Here is a 22,443-nt window from a genome sequence, read left to right as displayed (position 1 = left end):
GAGTATACAAAAAGGACATGCCTCAAAGGGCACTGAACTCAGCCATCGCAAGAAGGGCCCATCCATAGTTGCTGCTTCCATGAGGTGAGCCACTAGAACATCAAGAGAGCTTTTTAGAGAAAAGTTGCACAGTGACGGGCATGGGGACAGTTTATGGAGCTGACCCAAAGGAGGAAGAAACAGCCTTTGGAAAGAACCAGAACAGGTTTTGCTTCTCTAGAAGCCAATGAGAAAGATACATTAGATCTGGCTACCTGGACAATTTGAAACTCCTCCAAGGACAGAAGGCTGGGAAGGGAAATGAGTGGGAAAAGGGAAGGAAGGAAGGTCAGAGAGATGCAGCCCAGCTCCAACACAGGTAATTGAAAGCCCAGCTCTGTACCCAACATCTGTTCATGGGAGGGGACCAGGTAAGGAAAGCCCCCACCAGGATGCCCGCAGCTGGAGACCTAGATAGGTATGTGGATTCAGAGGAGGTGAGTGCCTCCAGGGTCAGCTGAAGTGGCAGCCCCTTCTTCCTTCACTTCCAGGGTAGACCCCGGCAGAGTATCTGTGGCATGTGCGTTTGACACTCTCTTTGTGGTCTCTGAAGCGAGGTTTCGTTTCAAGAGTTTGCCCCATGAGGGGCTTGCTGGAAAACTCACAGTACAGGGTAATAATGATAGGTAGTATTTGCTGAGCACGTATACTGTCAGGCTGTGTACTAAAAACGTGACCACCCTGACTCATTTAATCCTCTGAGAGACTGGAACTATTATTATCCCCATTTCAGAGATGGGCAAACCGAGGTTCATAGAGTATAAATTACCCGGTCCCATGCTAGTATTTGGGCAGTCTGACCCCAGAGCATTTGGCCATAATGGAAGGTGAAACAAGACTCGGGCTGAGATAGCCCAGGACACAGGAGCACTTGGGGATGGGCTCTTATTATGAAAAGTGATGAGGATACTTAGAAAAAGTCTGGTTTTTTTCACCCTTTCCTCCCAGACCCACAAGTATTTGTTGTTTACAGTTGCCTGGTAACCTGACAACTGCTGTCTGTGTTTGGCTGAGCTAAGTGACTCTCTCCAGTGTGGTTTTAGAGCAACAGTTGCGCACATCTGCTTCCCTTCACACACACACACAGGACCAGCCTCTTTGGTCACAATTTCCCATTAAATCTGTATTCACAACTGGTGTGGACTACTGGCCCGGGATTCCGTGTGAGCTTAACAGGCAGCAAGGACAGGGCCTACTGCGGCGAGCAACGTCCACCTGCACACCCCCAACTGGCAGTTCAGGGCAAAGGTGGAAGCTTGGGTCCCAAAACTCTTCCCAAGTCGGTGCTTTGAGGATGCAGAAGCCTAAAGGTGACGCAATTCATTTGGGGCAGGACTACGACCAACTTGTGCAAAGGAACCCTTCCCGACTCACCAGCTACCTGTGGCAACCGAAGGGTCCCATGAGAGTCTCCCTCAGTCATGTCACCCTTCTGGGACAGAAAACACCGAGAGCAGGTGACATTCCAGTCCCCTCGGTGCTGTCTGCTGCCCTCCCAGGTTCCAGGCTGGCTTATGAAAACAGGTGTGTCCAATGGGTATGTTTAAGTCCACGTACACACACTCAACTCTGCCTTTTCCTCTCACTGAACAGGAAGAAGGAGTCTGGTTCAATAATGCCATGTAGCGGATAAATTAGAAATGTCTATTAAGTATTGATTTTTTAAAAAATTATATACAATGCTAGGTAGTGAAAGATGTTTGTGTAATTGAACTTACCTTCTTAATTTCGATGTTATTAAGGATAATATTAAGTTAACTACATGTTTGTTGAATGAATGACTCTCCCTAGGGAAACCACTAACCTAGGCAGGAAGCCAGTGGCTTCACCCCATGAGGGACACATTTTCTGTGGCTAATCCCCAGGCTGGTTAAAGCTCCATGTGACTGCTCCCGTTCGTATACCTGCAAGAGCTGCTTTGCTGGCATTTTTAAAGTGAAAACCCCAAGACAGACACTGGGGGCATATACAAATACCCACAACCTCATACCTCCTGCAAGAGCTTAAAAAACTGTGATTTCACTTATCCTCGTACTAGGCAAATATCTGCTGGGTGCGTCGGCTCTGGCCTGGAACCCTGATTTCGATCCAAGGTCACACATGGGGCTTTCCTTTGCTCATACTTCTCATTCCTAGCTTTCATTTCTCACCAGTGCTCCCCTTCCCCCAGGCCTGCTCCTGGCCCAGGAGGAGCTAGACCAGTAGTGGGTCTCATCAGTATGGCTACAGCCTCCCCCGCTTAATTCTCTACCAGTTGGGGGCTCCCAGAAACTGCAGGACTCCTGCCCTGATTTTGCAACTTTCCTATCTTGTTCTCAAAATGGACAAAGGCCAGCAGCTCACTAAGCAAGCAGGAAGGTTTGTGTAAAAGATTCTTCCTACAAACAGCCCGGCTTTTTCTTAACCCAGCCCCTACAGTTGGATACAGAGGACAGAGCAGTGGATCTTTCCATAAATACACACTTGACTCTGTCACAAGGGCTGCCACCAGGAATAGTGTTCCAGAGTCACTGCCTGGGTTCGAATGTCATGCCTATCTCTCACCAGCCATGTGCCTCAGTCTCCTGATCTTCAGAGTGGAGACTGGCCTACTGACCTCCTCATGGGATGGAACGAGATAATCCATATAAAGTTTATCGCAGAACGCCCGAGACAGCCACACATAAGCCCACAATACACACTAGCTGCCAGTATTTTCGTTTTTACACTCCCATTTAAGCAAGAACAAAACAAAGCAAAAACTCTCTCTCAGCTCCAATGACAACTAAGCCAAATTAAACCTCTCAGAAGGCTGTGCATATTCGTCCTGCTTTATCCACAGTTCTGGGTGGTGAAATGGGTCTGTGGCAGACAGAATTACACCTGGTTTACATATCTTGACCAAGCAGGGGAAACATGATGTTTTATTTAGTTGGGTTCAGATAAGAAATAGATGCAAGGCTTATAATATGTCATGCCTAGCGTGTCCAGCAATTGACATCCACTGTGAAGAAAACCTCACATATTCCAATTCATTCAGGGCGGTGGGGCGGGGCGGGGTGCAGCCTGGGATCGGGGCAGCAGATGGGAACAATCGCGGAATCCACGTGTCCCTCTTATAGGCCATGGCAGCTTCAACAGAGACGCCCACGTTTGGCCTGACAAGTGGGGCAGACACTAACCAGACACCCAGCTGATCACTGTTCTCCAAGGCCTCGCAGAGCAGGGAACGCTTGCCCAGACAGGAGGGAGCAGCCCAGCTCCATGGTGTCTGCTGCGGCAGGCCTCGGCTCGGCCCCTGGGGGAAGGCCACGCAGGCTGCTGGCCCTAAGTGTCTGCCACCGAGAGCCTGAAGCGGGGAAAGCGGGATGGATTTATTTCGGGGACATTCATCTTGCTGTGGTAGATATCCTACGTGAAAAGGAACCAGTGGCCAGAAAGAGCAAAGGGAAGAAGCATTTGTGAGGGCCTGCCACGTGCTTTATGTGCACAGCTACCTTGCGACACGGGCACTGTGATCCCCTTTTAAAGATGACGTTCAGGCTCTTGATTGGAAGTGAGGTTATACCCAATTTCCTATCCCAGAGGGTGGGTTAAACACTGGGAAGGCCATCCAACTGAATACCATGAAGCTATTTTAGAGGACAATACACTGTTAATATTTCCCCATGTCTTTAAACATACATTAGATTTTTAAAAATGCAACATGCATGGCATCTTCCATTATTTTAACGAAATAATTATGTCGTAAAAGGAAAAAATTAATCTCAAAAGATATATAATACAATTGAATGGTAGTAGGTTTACCATTGATTTGTATTTTTATTTTGCCTATCTGCATTTTCACGTTTTAAAACATGTATTTAATATATGTGTGACTTGTCGAATTAAGACTTAAAAAAAAAAGAAAGACAAAGCAGCAGGCTCAAAAAGCTTATTAGCCCAAGATCATGCAGCTTGTGACTGGTGGAGCTGAAGTCTGAACCCAGTCCTATCCAGAGCCAAGACCGAAGCCTTTCCTGTTCCAACACCACGCCCTCTCCCAGAAAGCAGCTGCTGTTGGCTCAGAGGCTGCTGCTCAGCTCAGTCCGCCAGAACCACGGGGCTCTGCATTCCAGAGTAATCGCGGGGTAACTGTAGAGTGCCCGGTAAAACCAGCTTTCTGCTAAGGAAGCACAGTTCTTGTCGGAACGGTTATTTTTAGCTGCTGTGAGGAAGGCCAGCCTTCCGTGAGGCCTGTTCCTTAACTAGAAATAGAGCTGCCTCTGCCCACCCACAAGGTACAGGAGGGGCCTGCTTTGATGGGACACCCTGCATAAGGTCCCACCACTGCAGACTGGCTATTGGAAGCCCACCTCTCAGCAGGTGACACCTAAGGGATGAGGGTGACGGGAAAACAACAGGAAGCTAACGTCTACATACACGGCCTGGTTATGGCCCCCACTGAGCAGCAGAAGTGCTTGGAAGGAGCACAGGGAGCACTGTCCAGCTCCTCTGATTGTGCACAGGCCTGTCCAGAGCTGCCCACACAAGGACACAGGCCCGGAGCCTTGATGAGCCAGATGTTAAGTGGAACCAGTGCTGGGTGAACTGACCTGGGTTCGAATCCCGGCTTCACGAATTATTATGACCTTGGGAAAGGTCCTAAACTTCTGGCTTCAGTTTGCTCACTTCTATAAAGGAAATAAAAATACCTCACAGGGTAGTTTTTTTCCAAAATAACAACACACATCAGTGCCCAACTCATATAGGTCCTCAAAACATGACCTCTCACTCAGTGGAATTCAGCTTAGCGAGCAATGATGTAATTGTATAGCATCCACATTATATCACACTATCTTGTTTTATTCTGCCTTCACATAATCTAAATTCCTTATATGGGTATAGACTTTACAGAAGACTTATACATTATTGCACATAAGCCTCACAACACTTTGATACTCACTTTACAAATGAGGGACCCCAGGCTCCAAGCTGAGTTCCCAAAACTAGCAGTAGCAGAGGTGACTCTCCAGGCCGCCAGCTTCCCAGCCAACACCCTCTCCTCAGCAACTCTTTTGGGTTCCCATCCAGACCACAGTCTGACTCACTCTTTCCTGACACAAAACCTGACTGTCCTCTCTCCAAAGTTAGAACAAGTACTCACTGTAGGAGTCATGCTCACAGTCCCTCCTCCGTAACAAGCAAACATTCTTTCAACAAACATTTAAGGCGCTTTCATATGGAAGGCTCCTTGCTAGGCTCTGAGGAGCAGAAAAGGAAGTGAATCTAGCCTCTGTCCTTGAAGCATCTGACTGCTGCTGGCGTGGGCAGTGGCAGCCCTTGCCTCCTCCTCTCAACCCCTGCCTCTGAACCCGAGGGGGCAGAGAGCAGCTGGCTGGCAGCACTGGACTCTGCTAGAAATTTGCTATGGGCAGGCTCACCTCGCACCTGCCCCCACACGGAGCGGCTCTGAAAGGGCTCTTTGGACCTGTTACCTGGAGCTGCCTCTCCCTGGGGCAGCCTTTCCCCTCCGTAGTGAGGAGAACAGTGCCCTGCCCCACCCCCCAAATTCACATGCACCCAGATCCTCCAAATGCGACCTTATTTGGAAACAGGGTCTTTGCAAGTGGGGACGTCGGGATAGAACCCTCTTGGAGTTACAGGGGGCACTAAATTCTGTGACTTATAAGAGAAAAGGACACAGAGAGACAGACACACTCAGAAGGCCATGTAAAGACAGGCAGGGATTGGAGCGATGCAGCTCCTTGGAGAAATACCAAGGAGTGCCAGGCGCCACCAGAAGCTGGAACAGGCAAGAAGGAGCCTCCAGAGCCTTGAGAGGGAGCATCGTCCTGCCCACACCTTGATTGCAGCCTCTGGCCTCCGGAGCTTTGAGAGAACAAACGTCTGTTGTTTTGAGCCACCAGATTTGTGGTTCTTTGTTACAGCGCCCCGGGAAACCTCCAGTCTTAAACCTCCTCCTTACAGTCTCCATTGAGCGGGTGGGGAGGCACAGCCTTCCCTGCGCGCTGGGCCTGCTGCCCTGCTGTCACGTTGCTGTCGGCACTGGCTTGGGTGAGGCCGGGGCTGAAAGTTTAATTTTGGAGCATGCGCACTCGCACGCGCACATACACCCACGCTCACCCCACTTCCAGCTGCTAAGAATAGCGCGCTGCCAAGCAAGGGCTCCGGCTCTCTCGGAATTGGCTGGCTTGGTGGGGAGGTTTCCTTGTGGTCTGGGTTGCGATTTCTTTCTTCTCTGGCACAGCTAAGCTGCAGTGGGGACTGGCTCTCCACATTCGAGGGCCTGATGTCGCTGAAGATGAGGGGCCTGGCGGGGCTCCCAGGAGGGGGCGGGGGGCGGCTCTGGCTCGACACCAGGAACACGCTTGCACCCGCTCTGGGCTCGCTCCTGCTGCTCGCTGGACCCAGAGTCTGGTCTCCTTCCTTTCGACACCCAAGGGTATTTTTATTAAAGGCCTCTGGAGTGTAAAAATAAAAGGTAATACTGCTGCCCCCGGACAAGTCTTCCTCCGCTTTCCCTGCCAAGCAGGGAGTTGCCAAAACGGCCTTCCAGCTTTGGCCACCTGTGCAGGAGCAGATGGCTGGGGGCTCAGAGCCGCAGGTGGTCTGGGAGTGCGTTCCCATCCTTGGCTTTGCCATCGATTTTCCTGAAAAAATCACCTCCCCTCTCGGATTCTCACTTGCTAATAGAAGAGGGGCAGGCAGCGCAGGATGGTCTGTTAGGTTCTTTCCAGCGCTGACATTCTGAGATGACAGACTCCCTTCTGCGCTACGGAGAAGCATGTTCGCTTGATCCCACGCTCATTCATCCTACCTCCATCCTCAGGCCCCAGGGCAAGGAATGGTAAAGAAGACCAGCGCCCAGTCAGTGTGGCAGCAAGAGAAGGGAGCAGAGGAGGTGACACTAAGGGCAGGCATCAGCTGGAGGAGGTAGAGCAGAGAGGAATTTGAGGACGAGCTGCAGGAAAGGCAGAGGGAGCACCCAGGCAACGACAAGATCGCTGAAGATGCTGCTCAGGGCAGCGGAGCCAGGGCGGGGTAGCGGGGGAGTGGGGGCCCGATGGTGAAGGGAGGTTGGAGCCTCTCCTGGCAGCCGCAGGGAGCTGGGAGGTGCACAGGCACAGGGTTGCTACACTCTGGTCTGGTTTTCTTTAGGAAGTGTCATCTGGACACAGAAGTTTAGGGTATTCTGGGGCTTCCAGAACCATCACCTGACATTTTCAGCTGCCAGCAGTTTTTCCATTGTCATTTCAAACAGCAAATGCTGGGGTCTGGTTTCCTCGGCCTGCCCTGGGGTAATAATCAGCAATGTTAGGAATATGGGACTCGAGTTTGGGCCCATGGCTCTGCAACTGTGTGATCCTCAGCTTCATAACCCCGAGCACGGACGCTGGGGTGAAGACTCCCAGGCAGAAAGCTCTGCCACTGACGAGCTGCTTCGTTTTGGATCTGTTACTTATCTTCTCTGAGACTCAGTATTCCCGCCTCTAAATGTAAAACTAGCTAGCACAGGCCTGGCTTAAGGCAAATGCTCCATACGTCTGAGCTTCCCCTTCTGGTGCCATAGACTTGGGGCAGGAACTGAGATGCACGGCTCTGGGAGCCCAGGCAGAAGGTGGGGAGGAGGCGCATCGAGGAGCAGCTGGGCTGGTGGGCGGATGGTGGGTGGTATGATGTGAATGTTAGGGGTTTTGTCAGTTTGTCTACACAACCACTCAATTTTCCTGCAGCTAGAAGCCCAGAAGCAGGAACGCTCATGCTGGCAACCTGGTGTGGGCTTGGGCCACAGCCTGACGTATGTGGAGCTGGCCAGGCTGCCGGCGTGTTGGCAGCTGAGCACTGAGCACAGCAGCCTCATCAACACGGTGCTGAAGGTACTCCCAAGACTCTGAGTGTTTCTTAGCAACTGCCCGTTTGGGGGAACAGTGAGTGCCACAGGGAAGCTGGCTTGGGAACCTGCGCAAGTCAGGAAGCGTCCTCAATCAACCTATAGTGTCCCCCCTGCAGCCTGGCCCTCTTGTCCAGCTGCTGTCTCCCCAGGCCATGTGGCCAAACTGGAAGACCTCCATCAGGCCATGGCTACCCCACAGGTCTCTAGGCAGCTTCCAGGACCAAAAAGCTTGCAGAGAGGCCCTGGTTATGCCCTCGGCCCCCAGGCAATGCCCAGTTGCCATCTGTTGTACTTCAAACCATCTGAGCTACTGACATGACATAAAAGAAAAAAAAGATATCCGATGAAACATACCAGACCCTCAACACTCAGACCCAGGACTGAGCACAGAGGGTACCTTCGATACACCAAACACCCCCAAAATGGAGTCCAGGAGAGATGGGTCGTCTGTGAGATTTTGCAACCAACATAGGTATTCTAGAAAGTTCTGGATAAAAATGCTTGCTGGACTTCGTTCTTTCTCCACTCTGACGGACAATATGTCATTTTAGCTTCGCAAAATTTATTCTGGGGAATTAAAAAATTCTGCCAGGGTCAGGCTTCTTGGCACAGGGGGTCGATCTGAGATATGTATTATTAATACGAACATTTTCCTGTCATGCTTGCACACCCAATTGAAAATGAATTGTCCAATTAAGCTAAGAAGGTGATGCATCCTGCTTCCAGGAACGTGTTGCCAATGACTCTGTCTCGACTGCTCCCCTCGAAACCCCTTCCAATTAAATAAAGACTGTTCGGTACGTTGGTGAGGATAAGCCGGGATGTTGCTGTGGAGACGGGAGGATTTTTCATCATATCACCATTTCAATCTCTTGATGAGAAGGGAGCTGGCAACACTTTTCACCTCCCCCTGGGATGAATGTTCACCGCCAACAACAACAAGGACAAAAGCCCTGTTGGAGGAAAAGGACGAGGGATTGTGTCAGCTTCCAGGTCTCCTTTTGCAGCAACCGGAGAGTCTGTGGCTTCAGCGGCTAAAGGCAGGAGATAGCTGTCCTGTGTATTTGAGCGGCAGACTCCCCCATCTTCCTTCTCCACTCCCAGGCAGTTCTAGAGAGGGACACGCAGGCCCTGATGCTGGAGGTGTGACGGCGCCAGCTCAGCCAGCAGAGAGAAATCAATTTGTGGTAACTGGCCAAAAAGATGTAGGCTGTGGGGTCTGAGCGCGACAAGATCAATGCCAAGAAGAGTAAGAGGAGACAAAGATTTTTATTTCTGAAATGCAAATCTGAGCGTGGCACTTCTGGGCTTACAGGCCTTTATTAGCTCTCTGTTGTCCTGGCCATAAAGTTCCAAGTCTTTTGCAGAAGAAACTCCATGGTCCATTCCCTCTTCCAACCTCACATCATTCCCTAAATAAATACTCTGTGGTTGAAAAGTCAAAAGCCTCCCCTTTGCACATGCTGTTCCCGTTCTCGGTCTACCCTTTCCCAACTTTTTTCAGCCTGGTTAACTCATTCTCATTCCTCTAGATCTGAGTCACACGTCTTGAGCTCTACAGCCTCCTTTTCACGTTTTCTCTCTTGCCATCTCTCCTGGAAGCTGCTGGAGTCATGGCCAGCTAGTACTTTACACACGGTGCTCTACTATAATTGGTTTGTGCACCTGCCTCCCAACCACCTGCTGAGCCACCCGAGGGGAGTAGGTATGTTCTTCAAGTAATGGCTGAATGATGGAAGAAAAGTCAGAGGTGACTTTTAAGGTGCAGACCTTAAAAGTGAACAAATGCTATGTATCCAGCAGTTCCTCAGGCCCCCCAGACTTGGGTCCCTAAGGCCAGTTACAGGCATGCTCTGGGCATCGACCCTTCTCTTCTCCACCTGAGCATCCCCAAAACGAGAGATTTAAACACCAAGACCATCCGATGTGGGTTAGGAGTGGAAAAGAGTTGTTGAACTTGTTAATAAACAAAATCTCTGAAAGAGAGAGACCCTTACTATTACACCGGGTGGTAAAATACCTTTTGGAAGACTCAGTTTAAACCTAAGGAGAAAAACAAACCCTACCCCCAAATTCAAACCATCAGCACTACAATGAACAAACCCATCTCCCAGGGTTCAAGATTGAGGAGAATGCTGCCTGGTAGGGTGTGACTGTGAAATGCCCAGGCGGGAACTAAATGTCTCATTTAGGTCTCGCCAGCTCTGATTTCTGCCCCTCATGGACTCAGACACAGGCGCCCTCCCTTTACCTGCAGGTTTCCAAGCAGAAGAGGGGCCTCTGCTCAGTCCATGCCTGAGTATTAAGCATGCTCCATCCTAGGCTGGGCATCACTCCTTTCTTAGAATTCTGCTGGGATTTGCCCAGCAGCCTCTTCAAAAACTGCAAGTCGGGGAGGCAGGTCCTTGGCAGTCAGTTGCGAACTCTGATCCTCCAGCCTTCGCTAATGCATGTGAAACGGCCATCCACAGAAATGCAGGTCAGGGAAGGAACCTCAGAGGCCACGGCCAGACCCCAGCCATTGCTGATCCAGGATTGGAGGCATTGGGGTCAGCTTTTCTTCCCATCTAAGTAGTTTACTGAAATTATTTGCTGTTCCAGAGCAGGAACGGATGAATTCTCAAGGACTCTGAATCCCTCCAAGGCAGTTCTCATCCCTTTCACCTCTGTTTCGACCCTGAGGACCTGGCACGGCAGCTGGCACATGGTGGGCACACTGTGACATGCCTGTCGTAGAATCTCGTTTCATACCTGCTGTTGAATCTACTTGCTGTCCCTGTCGTGGGGAGCAGTTTTTCCTTTAGGATTGGTTGAATCAAAGCATCATCTCCAAGGTTCACCCTCTGTGTGTAATTCTGAACATCTACACGAACACCCAGCAGAGTGTGAGATATATGTACATGTTATGGGTAGAAGTATGCGCCCCCCTCCGCCCCAAAAAAGGTTGAAGTCTGAACTCTCAGTACCTGTGAATATGACTCTTTTTTTTTTTTTTATTTTGAAATAGGGTTTTTGCAGATATAATCAATTTAAGATGAAGCCATTAGGGTGGGCCCTAACCCAATAGACTTGGTCTCCTTACAAGAGGGGAATGTAGAGACAAAGGCACACAGGGAGATGCCATGTGAGGACAGAGGCAGAGATCGGAGTGATGCAGCTACAAGCCGAGAACACCAAGGATCGATGGGTGCCACCAGAAGCTAGAAGAGGCAAGGAAGGGTACTACCTGGGCCCTGCTGACACCCCGATTTCAGAAATCTGGTCCCCAGAACGATGAGAGAATAAAGTTCTGTCGTAAGCCACTTGTTTTGTGGTAATTTGTCACGGCAGCCTTACGAAATGAATACAATACAATAATCAAAAATGGTCACTTTTTGTTTGCTTCTAAGTTTAGCGCTTCTGTAATGTCAACTTTCATATACGTAATTTGTGTTTGAGTAGTATCCACTTCATTATGTTTTATCCATCTGCTCAATCATTTAACATTAACTGAGCAACTAATATGTGCCAGACCCTGTACAGGGTACCAGAGCAACAAAAGTGGGTAAGCCAAGAGACCATGGTGAGGACTGTTTTGTGAGGAAGCCAGTTATATAAATGGATAGCCATACAAAAGCCATGCAGTCAGTTCTCTAAACACGGTAACAGAAATGAGCATTCACTGAGAGTGTGCTTCCCAGGTGCCTGAGCACCTCGTACACACGGTCACATCTGATCCGCACACGAACCAACGAGGGAAGCTGCTATCAGGATGCCCACTTTCTGATAGGTGAACTGAGACTCAGAGACTCTGACCTGGACGGTGCCAAATGCAAAGCCCATGCTGGATACTGAGAGAGCACGTGAAGATGGAGACTCGCTCCAACTGGGCGTGCACGGAGAAGTGCACTTTGATTCAGAGCAGCAAGGAAGAGTCATTCAAATGCTAAAGCATCTCAGTAGTTGAATTTTCAGAATTCAACTAAATATATAAATAGGCAATGGGCAAAGAAATCGTGGTTGTCCTTCTTCGGTCATTAAAAAGCACAACATAATGCTCCTGATGGCTCATCAGTGCAAAGAGCCGTCATACCTGTGTGTACCTGCACAGGAAGGTAGTACCAAGGCCCTCATTTTCTCCTTTGCTCCTGTCTACACTTTTCGAATTAGCAGTAAGGAAAATATCATCTGTATTATTACTCTGGCTAATACTTTGTAGCACCTTATGTGTTATGGGCATGTTCTCAGCGCTCATGCGTTAACTCGGCTAATCCCCACCATGGCCCCGTGGTGTAGGCTCTACTATTAGACCCATTTTATAGAAAAGGAAGCTGAGACCTGGAGAGATTAGACAAAGCACCCATAGTCATGGAGCGGGATTCAAACCCAGACAATCTAGCCCTAGAGTTCATGCTATTAACCACTTCGCTATGACACAGGTGGGGACATTTTTTGGAGGAACTGTGCTTAAAGTCCCTCAGCTCCAATCTGAAGCCATGAGCCCAATTGTCAATCTCCTCTGGTGCTATAAAGTTTTTCTATACACGTTTTCTACTTTTTTTCCCTCTGCCCATTTCTAATATTCTGGAATGAGCTAAAAATATAATATACAACATATAAAAATAATGGTATGCTCATGCTTGTCTATGGTGGCAGAAAAACTTCCCTATTAGGACAAACCAAGGGATGTGCAGTTTCAGCCAAGAGTGAAGAGTCGATAGCTAGCAAATGACAGAAAATAAACAACAGAAAAAAAGAACCCAGCCGTCAAGGTAGGGAGTCACCTAATTTATGCCACGTGCAGAGCAGGCTCTGGATATGTGTCAGTTTGGAGAGGGGGGAGGGAAAGGGGGAGGGGAGGAGGAGAGAGGAGTAGGGAGAGGAGGAAGAGAAAGAGGGAGAGAAGGAGCGGGGGAGGGGAGGGGAATAAGGAGGGGAATAAGGAGGAGTGAGGAAGACAGTAAATGGCAGACGAGGTCACACTAAGTGCTGAGTAACCCTGAGAAACACTTACATGGTGAGGAGTGTGGCATACCATGTGGCCAGGGGCTTCACATTCACAAAGATCCTCCTAGAATCTGTTTCTTAAATGAGAGCCTAAGACATTTAAGATTGCCATTTTTGTGGTTGAAAAATGGTCAGATACCGGCGAGTCCATGTTTCAACTTATACACACATATAGTTACAGATTAACACTGGCAAAACTTAAAGAAGTGTCCATCTAAAATGTAAACTAGAGTATACTTTTTGTAAACTTTTGCCATTTCTCCTTCTCCTCCCTCTCTTTCCCTCCCTTCTTCTCTTCCCCTCCCCTCCACTCTGCTCTCACCCACTCCTCCCCTCTCCTCCTTCCTTTTCTTTTCACTTTAAACTGTATTAGGAGCTTCACGGTGAGTTTTGCTTGGCACTGGAGAACATTTCATGGGAAAGATGCAAACAGCCATGTGTACGCACTTGTGTGCTGTGTACACATGCACCTGTACAGTGTACCCATGTCCGAGGAAGGATGCAGGGCGCCTTCTCCTGATGGCTGCGACTACATGACACACGGGACCAGAGCTGCTCCTGCCCTCACTGTTAGTGCCAGCTGGCTGCGCAAAAGTCATGTGGCCAGACTTCAAGCTCAGCCCTGGCAGAACAGGAAAGGGATAACTGCGGGGAGCATACCACACTGGCCACTGGGACCCGGGGCCTTCGGTTCAACCAGACGCCCAGTGTACCCCAGATTTTTCAACACTGAAGAGCTTGAACAAAAAAATTCTAAGGTTGCAATACCTTTTGTGCTGCCTGATTGCCTACCCGGAACTCAGGTGTTCAGAGGCAAAGATAATGAAAGGCCAGGAAGGCAGGGCATGTGCCTTGTGGTCAGGAGCATGAGCATCCTGGCTCTACCGCTTCCTGGCTGCAGGAGTTTGGGCAGGTTCCTCATCAAAGCCCCACGTCCTCATCTTTAAAAGGAGATGCTAGCAGGACTGTAGTGGGGGAGGAGGGAAACGCGGGCTGGCATCACATAGGGGAGATGGGGGTAGGAAGCCCTCGGCACACAAAGTACCAAAACATGCTGGGCGACCGAAGCCTCTGAAACTGCTTTCCCTAGAGAGTGAAAAAAATCTGCTCAAGGGAGATCAAGTGTAGTCTAAACAGCGATGGCTTTGCCAGTCTTTGTGGTGTCATTTGCAGCCCGTGATCTCCCTTTGTGCTCATGATATACAATCTTATAGTCCCGATGCCCAGGCTACATGAAGAGATGAAACTGAGTCACAGACACTGAGGCAGGGCTCCTTTTCTTTGACACCTTAATTTAAAACAATGAATTTTTTTTTTTTTTTTTTTTTTTTAAGTCTCAAAGCCACTTTAGGCACCCTGCCAGCAGGCAAGATGACTGTTTTCCTTCAGAGGGCTCTAATTCCCATTGTGCAACTTAGAACCTGGGGGAAAATGCAAAACAATAAACCATCTGCCAGGCTTTCAGACAGTGCAATTTGCAAGAAGTGCTTTTTACATCTTAGCTCGGCTCTGCATTAAGCCTGGATTAATTAATTGCCACATTAAAGGAAAGCACCTTTAACATTTCAATGACATAATCATATGCAATTATGATCGTATGAAGGAACACTTTATAATTAATGATGCCTCCACTTCCTGAAATGTGTAATTCTCCTGTCTTGGATTCCAAAGAGGCTGGCAGAAAGAAGGTGCTAAATATAGATCAGGAACTAATATTTAAATCAGCCTTTAATTCACCTTTCGCTATGAACAGTAAAACTAGAACTTAGGGCTCTAAGTCTATGTCTATGAGGCTAAATTATCAGCAACAACAGAGCCAGACAGAAATGCTCAACAAAGACAGGCCTGAAGTGATCGCCCCTAAATAGGAATAATTTTGCCCTCTCAGGCCCATTTACTGCTTTTCCAGAAATGCATTCAAACCGTCCTGGCTCTGGCAACCATGCTGTGGTATCACTTAACAAAGCACTCTGACTCGTCTGTGTGACTCGAAAAGAAAAACTTTTTTTTTTTTGATTAAGGAAATTTCCCGTGAAGTTGCAACCCCACGTACCCAAGCATTGTTCTAAGTCTGACCATGTGACACAAGTACTGACCATGTGACACTTGTTTAGTCTTCACAACAATCCTGACTTGGTACTATTAGGACCCCATTTGCATAAATGAGGACAAGGAGGCAGCAAATGGTTAGATAACTTGCCTGAGCTACCATTCCCCCCAGGAAAGGCCCATTCGAGTGAACTACAAACCAGATGGGATACACTGATTCTTTAGATTTTAACATTTATTCTGTCACTCAAGCAACTAACCATGAGGGAAGCCCCAGAACTTCCCTAATCTGATTTCTGTTGTTGGCAAAGTTTTGCAGCAACTACAGGTGAAAATGCAGAAGGAACGAAGTTTGACCCACGGTCACACCCAAAGGGTTTCCAGAAAAACAGACCTATAGTATTTTTTTATACCGTAGAAAAATACCTACGTTTTTTTCTCAAAAGAAAACAAAACCGAAATCTGCACAAATTGCCTCCATGTGATTTCCCGACTTGCTTCACGGTACACACCGTTATCCACCTTCATCAGTGGAACATGGAGGTGGCTCTCCACCTGCCCAAGACAGCCTCGTGCAAGGCAAGGGTTTACCTTGTCGTAATAGTATCGCAGGGCTCTGCTCAGCTTATCGTAATTCATGTTTGTTTTGTTCTTCCGGAGTCCCCACAGCTTGGCCACTTCTTCTGCTTTGAGGAGCTTGAATTCACCATCGTTGGAGGTCCAGCAGATCAGATGCTCATGCTTCTGGTCCAGCAGCAACTGCAACAGGAACTGCCACAGCGTGATTGCACTCTCCATACCTGGGGAGGGAGGGGACAGGTCAGCGCGCGGGCTCACACGCCCAGTCTGGTGGAGAAGGGGCTTTGGGACGAGCGCCTCAGCTCCCCGCCACCGCCCGCCCCCCCCAGTGAGCCAAAGCCACGTTCACATCCATCCCAACGGGCCACTCTGAATCAGGTGCTTTCCAGCTATATTTTCGTAAACGGCCAGAAATACGAGGAAGCACTGTGATCCTCCTGTTGGCAAGGCACATTCCTGCAGGTGACAGGGTTGCATCAGGAATAAAGTGAAAAATGATTAACGAACTGCCCACTTGTAGAATTAGTCCCTACACAATTCCCCACTTAGCACTAGAGTCTGTTCCCGCCCATCCTATCGAGTCCTCTATTGGTCAGTCTGTAGTCCCCTGATGGCTATGAATGTGGACCCCATGATAAGCACATTTATGTGGGGGCCCGGGGTAATGGGGCTGGGGCATACCAGTCAGTTTAACTACAGAATGAACTTCACAAGGAAGGGACTTTGTTGAATCGCTCTTTGTATTCCCGGCACTCATAACCCAGCACACGGCCTGATGTAGCATGAGGCCAACCGACAGATGTTTGTGGGACTGAAGAATCGGTTGTTGCCACTTAGAGGCTGACCCCTTAACTTTCCCAGGCACTCTTCGCATTGCAGATCAAACCCCACCGTCACAAATGCAGAGGTGGGAAAAGCATTTTTTCTCCGCTATGATAGGAAAGCCTGTAAAACGCTATCTTTTCCCTCTGGTCCTGGTATGAGCTTTGTTAAGTGCTGTTCCTTCTACCTAGGATGCTGTTCCCTAGCTTTGAACCCTGGGGAACCCCTACTCATCCATCGTGATGCAATTCAAATGGGGCTTTCTCGAAGAAATTTTTCCCCACTCCCCTAGGTCGTTCCCCAACTTCAGATTTCTGAGGACTTTCATGGCAATTAATTCTAAAAGTAATAATAGCAATAATAATCACAGTAAATAACCCGTTTGTCTTATCGACATTTGTTAAATTAGGAAAGAAGAGATGGTTGGGCTGGACCCGAAAGCTTCACTCGGATCAGCTGTCATGACGAGACGTGTGATGTGCCTTGGCTCGATGGGGACAGGATGGGGGTGACATTCCAGGGCGAGGCTGAGGAAAGCAGAGATGAACAGAGGGTGGAAAAAAGGCTTCTGGCAAGGAGAGAAGCTTCGAAGGCAAGCTGTGAGGTGGAGACAAAGCCAGAAAGGACGGGAATAGCAAGGAGGGGGTGCTGAAGACCTAGGAGACAGCCAAGGGGTGACCGGAAGTAGAGGGCAGTGAGAAAGGTACACGACTCTGGGAGAACTGGAAGCCAGAGTAAGTGCCTTAGGGAGAGTGATCTGTACCAATATTTTTGTCAGCTCCACATCTCCTCTCATGCATCCCTCTTAAAGGACAGCTTTCAGACTGACAAATTATTTTTCTCCCTTTCCACGAGGGAATGAATGTGAAGATACCTCGCCACCCAGTAAGTATTCGTTTCCTCATATCCTTTCATGGGTTTAACCCAAAGAACACATTTTGTTGTTTCTCTGAGCAACGTGGGCTTCTCGGGTGAAGGAAAGCAGGCTAAGAATCTCATACAGCGTTTCATTTATGGTTCTTTAAGGGAGAAATTCTTTACAGAAATCAACCTTCCCCACAATGGCCACTCAGTCTGTGGGAGAGTAAACTATTTCGCTGTTGGATCAGCACTGCCTTTGCATCTCACGAGTCTTGTGAGCAGCTTGCCAGTTCCAGCTCCTAATATGAACCACCCTTCTGCTTATTTGAGGACGAGCCACAAACTTTCTCCTCTTCATTGGCGCTAAGAATTGCGAACAGTTGTCTCAAATTCTTCGGTGTTTTCTTGGCCAAACAGTTCAGACTAGTAACCTTTAAAATATCTTTGAAACTCACAGGGGTTGCTCAGAAGAACTGCTCCAAAGGGCAGAAGGCTGCCAGTGGGTGTGGAGGTCTGAATAGAAGGGGCCTGTGGCTCACATGCCAGGTAGGAAAGCGGTCAGCCACCTGCTCCTGCCCCGCCTGTAAGGACACGAACCATCATGTTCCAGATGGGGCAAGGGGACAATGGAAACATCTCCATGTGTTTTACACTTAGTGCTTCTTCTAACCAGGACTCCTCAGAGCTTCCTGTGCTTTCTGCAATCCCTTCTCGTGGCATTCCCACCCCATGTATGGGAGTCGTGTTCTCCAGATGGAACTGATAAGGACATATGTAGTACGCTGGATAAATGTTCTCACACCTTCCCGTCCCCCGTTCCAGTGACCTTGCAGCAGTGCGCTAGAATAGACGGGCTACTCTTCTATCCCACTGAAATGTGGGTTTGGCCATGTGCTTTAATTTGGCCAACGGAATGCAAAGTAGGAGTTACAATGCGCCGATTCTGAGCCGAGGTCCGAAAGGCTTCACGTGTCTGCATTTTTCTTCCTGTGCTCCTGTTACTACCCCGAAGCTGCTGCCCCAAAACAAGACACGTGGAGCCAACCTGAATTCAACCTAAAGCCTGGGGCCAAGCCCCACGATCCACAGTCTGAATCAGCATCCCTGAAGCCAACCCATGAGAAAATAAATGCTATCGTAAGCCAGTGAGTCTAGAGAGAGTTTATTACGCAGCACCATGGCAGCAAAGGTTGACTATTACAATGCCCAATGGCTTTGCTGAAAAATTCTCTCTTCACCGGCGTGCAATGTCTTTACGCTATAGAGCTTCCATTCACAATCACGAGGTGTGTCTAGACATGAAAAATCATCCTGTGAGATGTGGGGGGATTAGCTGGTCATGTCTTTACTCCGAGGGTCACAGTGAGCTAAGTGATGACCGTGGGTGCTCTGACCAGGACCTAAGACAAAGGAGGAAAAAGGAAATGGGCAAGAAAAAGAAGAGGTGAAAGAATAGAAAGTGAAAAGGCAGACGAGCAAATGGTGGGGATAGGGACCCCCTGATCAGGGGCCTTCCAGACTTCTGGAAGAGAGGAACTGGCTCCAGGAGCTGTGAGCCACGACTCACAGGGCCTCCCTGCAGGTTCTTAATCTCCCGCAGAGCTTGGCTGGGTGGGCCCCCTCCTTCCCCCTCCTTCCTCCCTCGCCAAAGGGGAGTCACGGCCAGGCTACAACTGAGCAAGCCCTGGAGGACAACTCAGAAGGGTTAAGCGTGAGTAAGACTGCTCCACCGGAGGTGGCTAAGGCACGAAGCCACTCCTGCCTAAAGCACGTCCAGCCCAGTGCAGAGGCCTTCATTCCCCTCTTCTCCAGCCCTCCCCAGCCACTCCTCTGCCCTGGCTGGTCCCCAGTATCGATGACTGTGCCGCACACAAATCTTCATTGCTGGAAATCCCACACCTTACTCAGAGATGAGTCTCAAAAATATTTCCTGGTGAACTTATCATCACATCTACAAACATGTGTCACCCCCTTCTATACTCAGCAGAAATAATTCTGGGAAACGGTGGAACCGCCCCCCCCCACCCTGCCCCACCCCAGGCAGCTCTGGACCCTCCCACGCCCTCTGGCCAGAGCCACTGGTGGGATGTGGGGGAGCAGGGGCGTGGGGGACAGCAGGGCGGGGCCACCAGCTGATAACGCTGCTGCGGTTCTCTCCATTCAAGAGCACTCTCTGTGTGTCTTTGATTTTTAGTTCCAATGTTAATCTGTTTAAATTAGGATTCAATCAAGTGTCATCATTTACACAGCTGTTTTCACATACAGTCATGCTTTGTGTTCTATCATACCTCTGCCAGCTGCAAATTTTGTCCCTTCTGGGACACTGGAAAAGGCTCTAACATAGTGACTGGGGAGCATGCCCTCCTCACAGCTGCCAACACCGAACGTATTAGCAAATTCATCCAAATGAATATCTCTCACCAGAAAAAAAAAAAAATCAGTGTTTTTTTTTTTCTAAATTAGTCCTCCATGCCTAGAATTATCCATGAAGCCTTATATCTTAATATACAGGTACAATCAAGTCCAATTTCTCTGGCTGCCATTACAAGGACTGTGAGTCATGCAGACAGCATACTGTGGCTCCTACTGAATGAAAAGTTCAAGAAAGTGTTGATACTTGAGATTTATGCCGGAGACATTATTATGCAAACGAAGGCTTACTTTAAGTTAAAATGTCTCATCAGCCTAACCCCATTCAGCTGATTTTCAAGACTCTCCACTTAAAATACATAGAACACATGAAAGAAATGCTATAAATCTTTTAAAAATATTCCCCAAAGTCAAATTTCTGCTCATTAGAAAATGCTTCTCTTTCCTCTCCCCACTTCCCAGAACTTATTTTGAATGTATGACATTCTGTCAGGTATCGCAATGCCCTTCTTTACACAAGACTAAACTGCGCTTTTCTATCCAGGCGGGTCAGTCCACTTTTACGGGCATCGGCGCTCTTACGGGAAGAGGTGGCCTCTAGCATTTGATACCTTCTCCACTCCTCTGACTTCAGCTCGGTGGTGCCACCTGCAATGGCTCACCTCTCACCATCCCCGCTGGAACTAAGCAAACACACCGGTCACAGCGGCTGGCAGACCCTCCCCCAGGCCTCTCCACAGAACAAGGCTACCTGCCATTTGCCCCAACTGCTTCTCTTCCTTTGTAGTTTATATCCTAGATCTGGCCACAGTGTGGAGTATAGTTAGACCATCTAAAATCGTTCATCCGGTTTGGATACACTTAACTTCTTTTTAAAGGAGCAGGGGAGAAAAATTTAATAGGTTCCCCATGTTGACAAAGTATTTTCATTAAATTTTTTTTTATATTTTTCCTCATTTCATTATAAATTATCTCATTTAATTGTAAACCTAGCTCCTCTAGGCTTATAATTCTCATATAATGATAAAATGAAATTCACAGATAAAACACATTCCTCCCCCCACTCAACATAAGTTTACACACGTGAGATAATTTTGTTGAAACGCAGCCAACACTCACCTTAAGGTTATGGCAATGACTGAGCCAACATAGGTTCTTTTAGGTAAAATATTATATTACTGTACTTTCTAAAGACTCAATTTTTGGATGTGGTTCCATAGTGTAGCAGTTAGCACATCTGCTTTACACACAGAAGGTCCTGGGTTCGTGCCCCAGTGGAGCCAAAGTCCATGGTCTATGGCCATGCCACCCTGAACAAGCCTGATGTCTGATCTCGGAAGCTAAGCAGGGTCAGGCCTGGTTAGTACTTGGATGGGAGACCACCTAGGAAGACCAGGTGCTATAGGCATAAATAATAATAATAATAAATCAAAAAGACTCAATTCTCTCTCTACTTCTTTCTGTGTGTGTGTGTGCGCGCACACGCATGTGTGTGTGTGTCCATTTTATGTCAAGGCAACCATCTGGGTATTTGGGACACATCAGTGAAGACCACTGTCCTCACAGAGCTTATATTCTAGGAGGACAAGACCGGTCATAAACAACAAACACATGACTATTAAGTTATTTAGCACATTGGAAGAATAGCACGATGGAAAAACGCAAGCAGAGCAGGTGAAGGGGCTGGGAGCCTGGGGTACGTGAGCAGGAGAAGGCCATGGAAGGCTTCCTTGAAAAGAAGCTGAGAGTTGTGAAATTGCTTTGTTAAAAATAATTTTCAAAATGGGTAAAATCATGGATCGCCTATAGATATAAAAATGAAGACATGTTAAAGATTTAATTTTGCTCATTAATCAAGGAGGACACTAGATAGATGTAACAAGTCAAAAGAGAATCCAAATAGATTTACAGATCGGCATTTATAAATCAGGAACACTGAAATGAATGCACAAATCCAACAAAACGGGACGGAAGAGGAGTCAAGTGAGCACTCTAAGACAGAATTTGCATGTCCATCAACAAGAATTATTTTGCTATCGGTTATCTATAATTAATTGGGTTGCAAAATATCTTCCACAAAATCAGCATCACATCATCCAGAGAAGTTCTCTCTAGAGTCTGGACAATGCAGTTTTTCACTGAAGCACAATTATTTTCTACAACTTGCAGCAGGTGAGAGTGAACCATTTATATCTATTCAGGAGGTTACATAGTGGGTAAGAGCAGAATGTGGAACGGACTCTCTTGTATTCAAATGCAAGTCACTGGTCCTGACCACCTGTGGGACTTGGGGTAAGTTACTTAACCTTTTTATGCTTCGATATTCTCATAAGTAAAATGAAAGCGATGATAATAAAAGTATCTCCTGTACAGGGCTGTTGTAAGGATTATATGAGTTGTTAATAATGCACTTAAACATCTTGTACATAGCGAGTATTATTCAAATGCTTACTGTTCCTTTTTTTTAAGCAACAGGGAAAGCTCTTCATAAAGCACATTGTGAGGTTACTTGACGTTCACCTGGCTTAAAGCATCATTTAGATATTGTACCACCTTGGTTCTCTGCTCATTAGGCAATGACCCCAATATAGGCTCTGAAATCCAGGGAGACTCTTCAGCTAGTGTATGGCTGTTGCTTATAAGGTGACTTGGAATATGCTTATGTTTATTTTTTTAGACTATCGTCAAAAATGAAAGAACAAATTTTTTTCCAATTATGGCAAAGAATTCAGCTCGTTGAACACATCTTTTCTGACTTCTGCTTAAGAAACACTGGTTTCAGATGCTTAGCCTGAGGCCGCCAAGCTATTGTGCCTCCAGCAATGATGGCTTGTGGGTGACCGCACTTCCCTCGGGGCTGG

At 48.0% G+C, this 22,443-nt stretch overlaps 1 protein-coding gene and 1 pseudogene across 3 annotated transcripts in view; one reads left to right on the top strand and one right to left on the bottom strand.

Moving 5' to 3' along the window:
• The window catches only part of ELK3 (ELK3, ETS transcription factor), a 36,694-nt gene extending 20,940 nt beyond the window's left edge, over positions 1–15,754 (bottom strand). For all 3 annotated transcript variants that reach the window (XM_011365920.2, XM_023533981.1, XM_023533982.1), the window contains exon 1: positions 15,542–15,754. In XM_011365920.2, coding sequence (XP_011364222.1) covers positions 15,542–15,748 — 207 coding nt within the window. In that variant the 5' untranslated portion in view covers positions 15,749–15,754. The remainder of the gene's footprint in view (positions 1–15,541) is intronic.
• A 5,120-nt stretch (positions 15,755–20,874) lies between these two features.
• On the top strand, positions 20,875–20,990 carry LOC111743600 (annotated as a pseudogene).
• Positions 20,991–22,443: the final 1,453 nt, after the last annotated feature.

Source organism: Pteropus vampyrus, unplaced genomic scaffold, assembly GCF_000151845.1.
Source record: "Pteropus vampyrus isolate Shadow unplaced genomic scaffold, Pvam_2.0 Scaffold116, whole genome shotgun sequence".
Classification (NCBI taxonomy): domain Eukaryota; kingdom Metazoa; phylum Chordata; class Mammalia; order Chiroptera; family Pteropodidae; genus Pteropus; species Pteropus vampyrus.
This window is presented reverse-complemented; position numbering and strand designations above follow the sequence as displayed.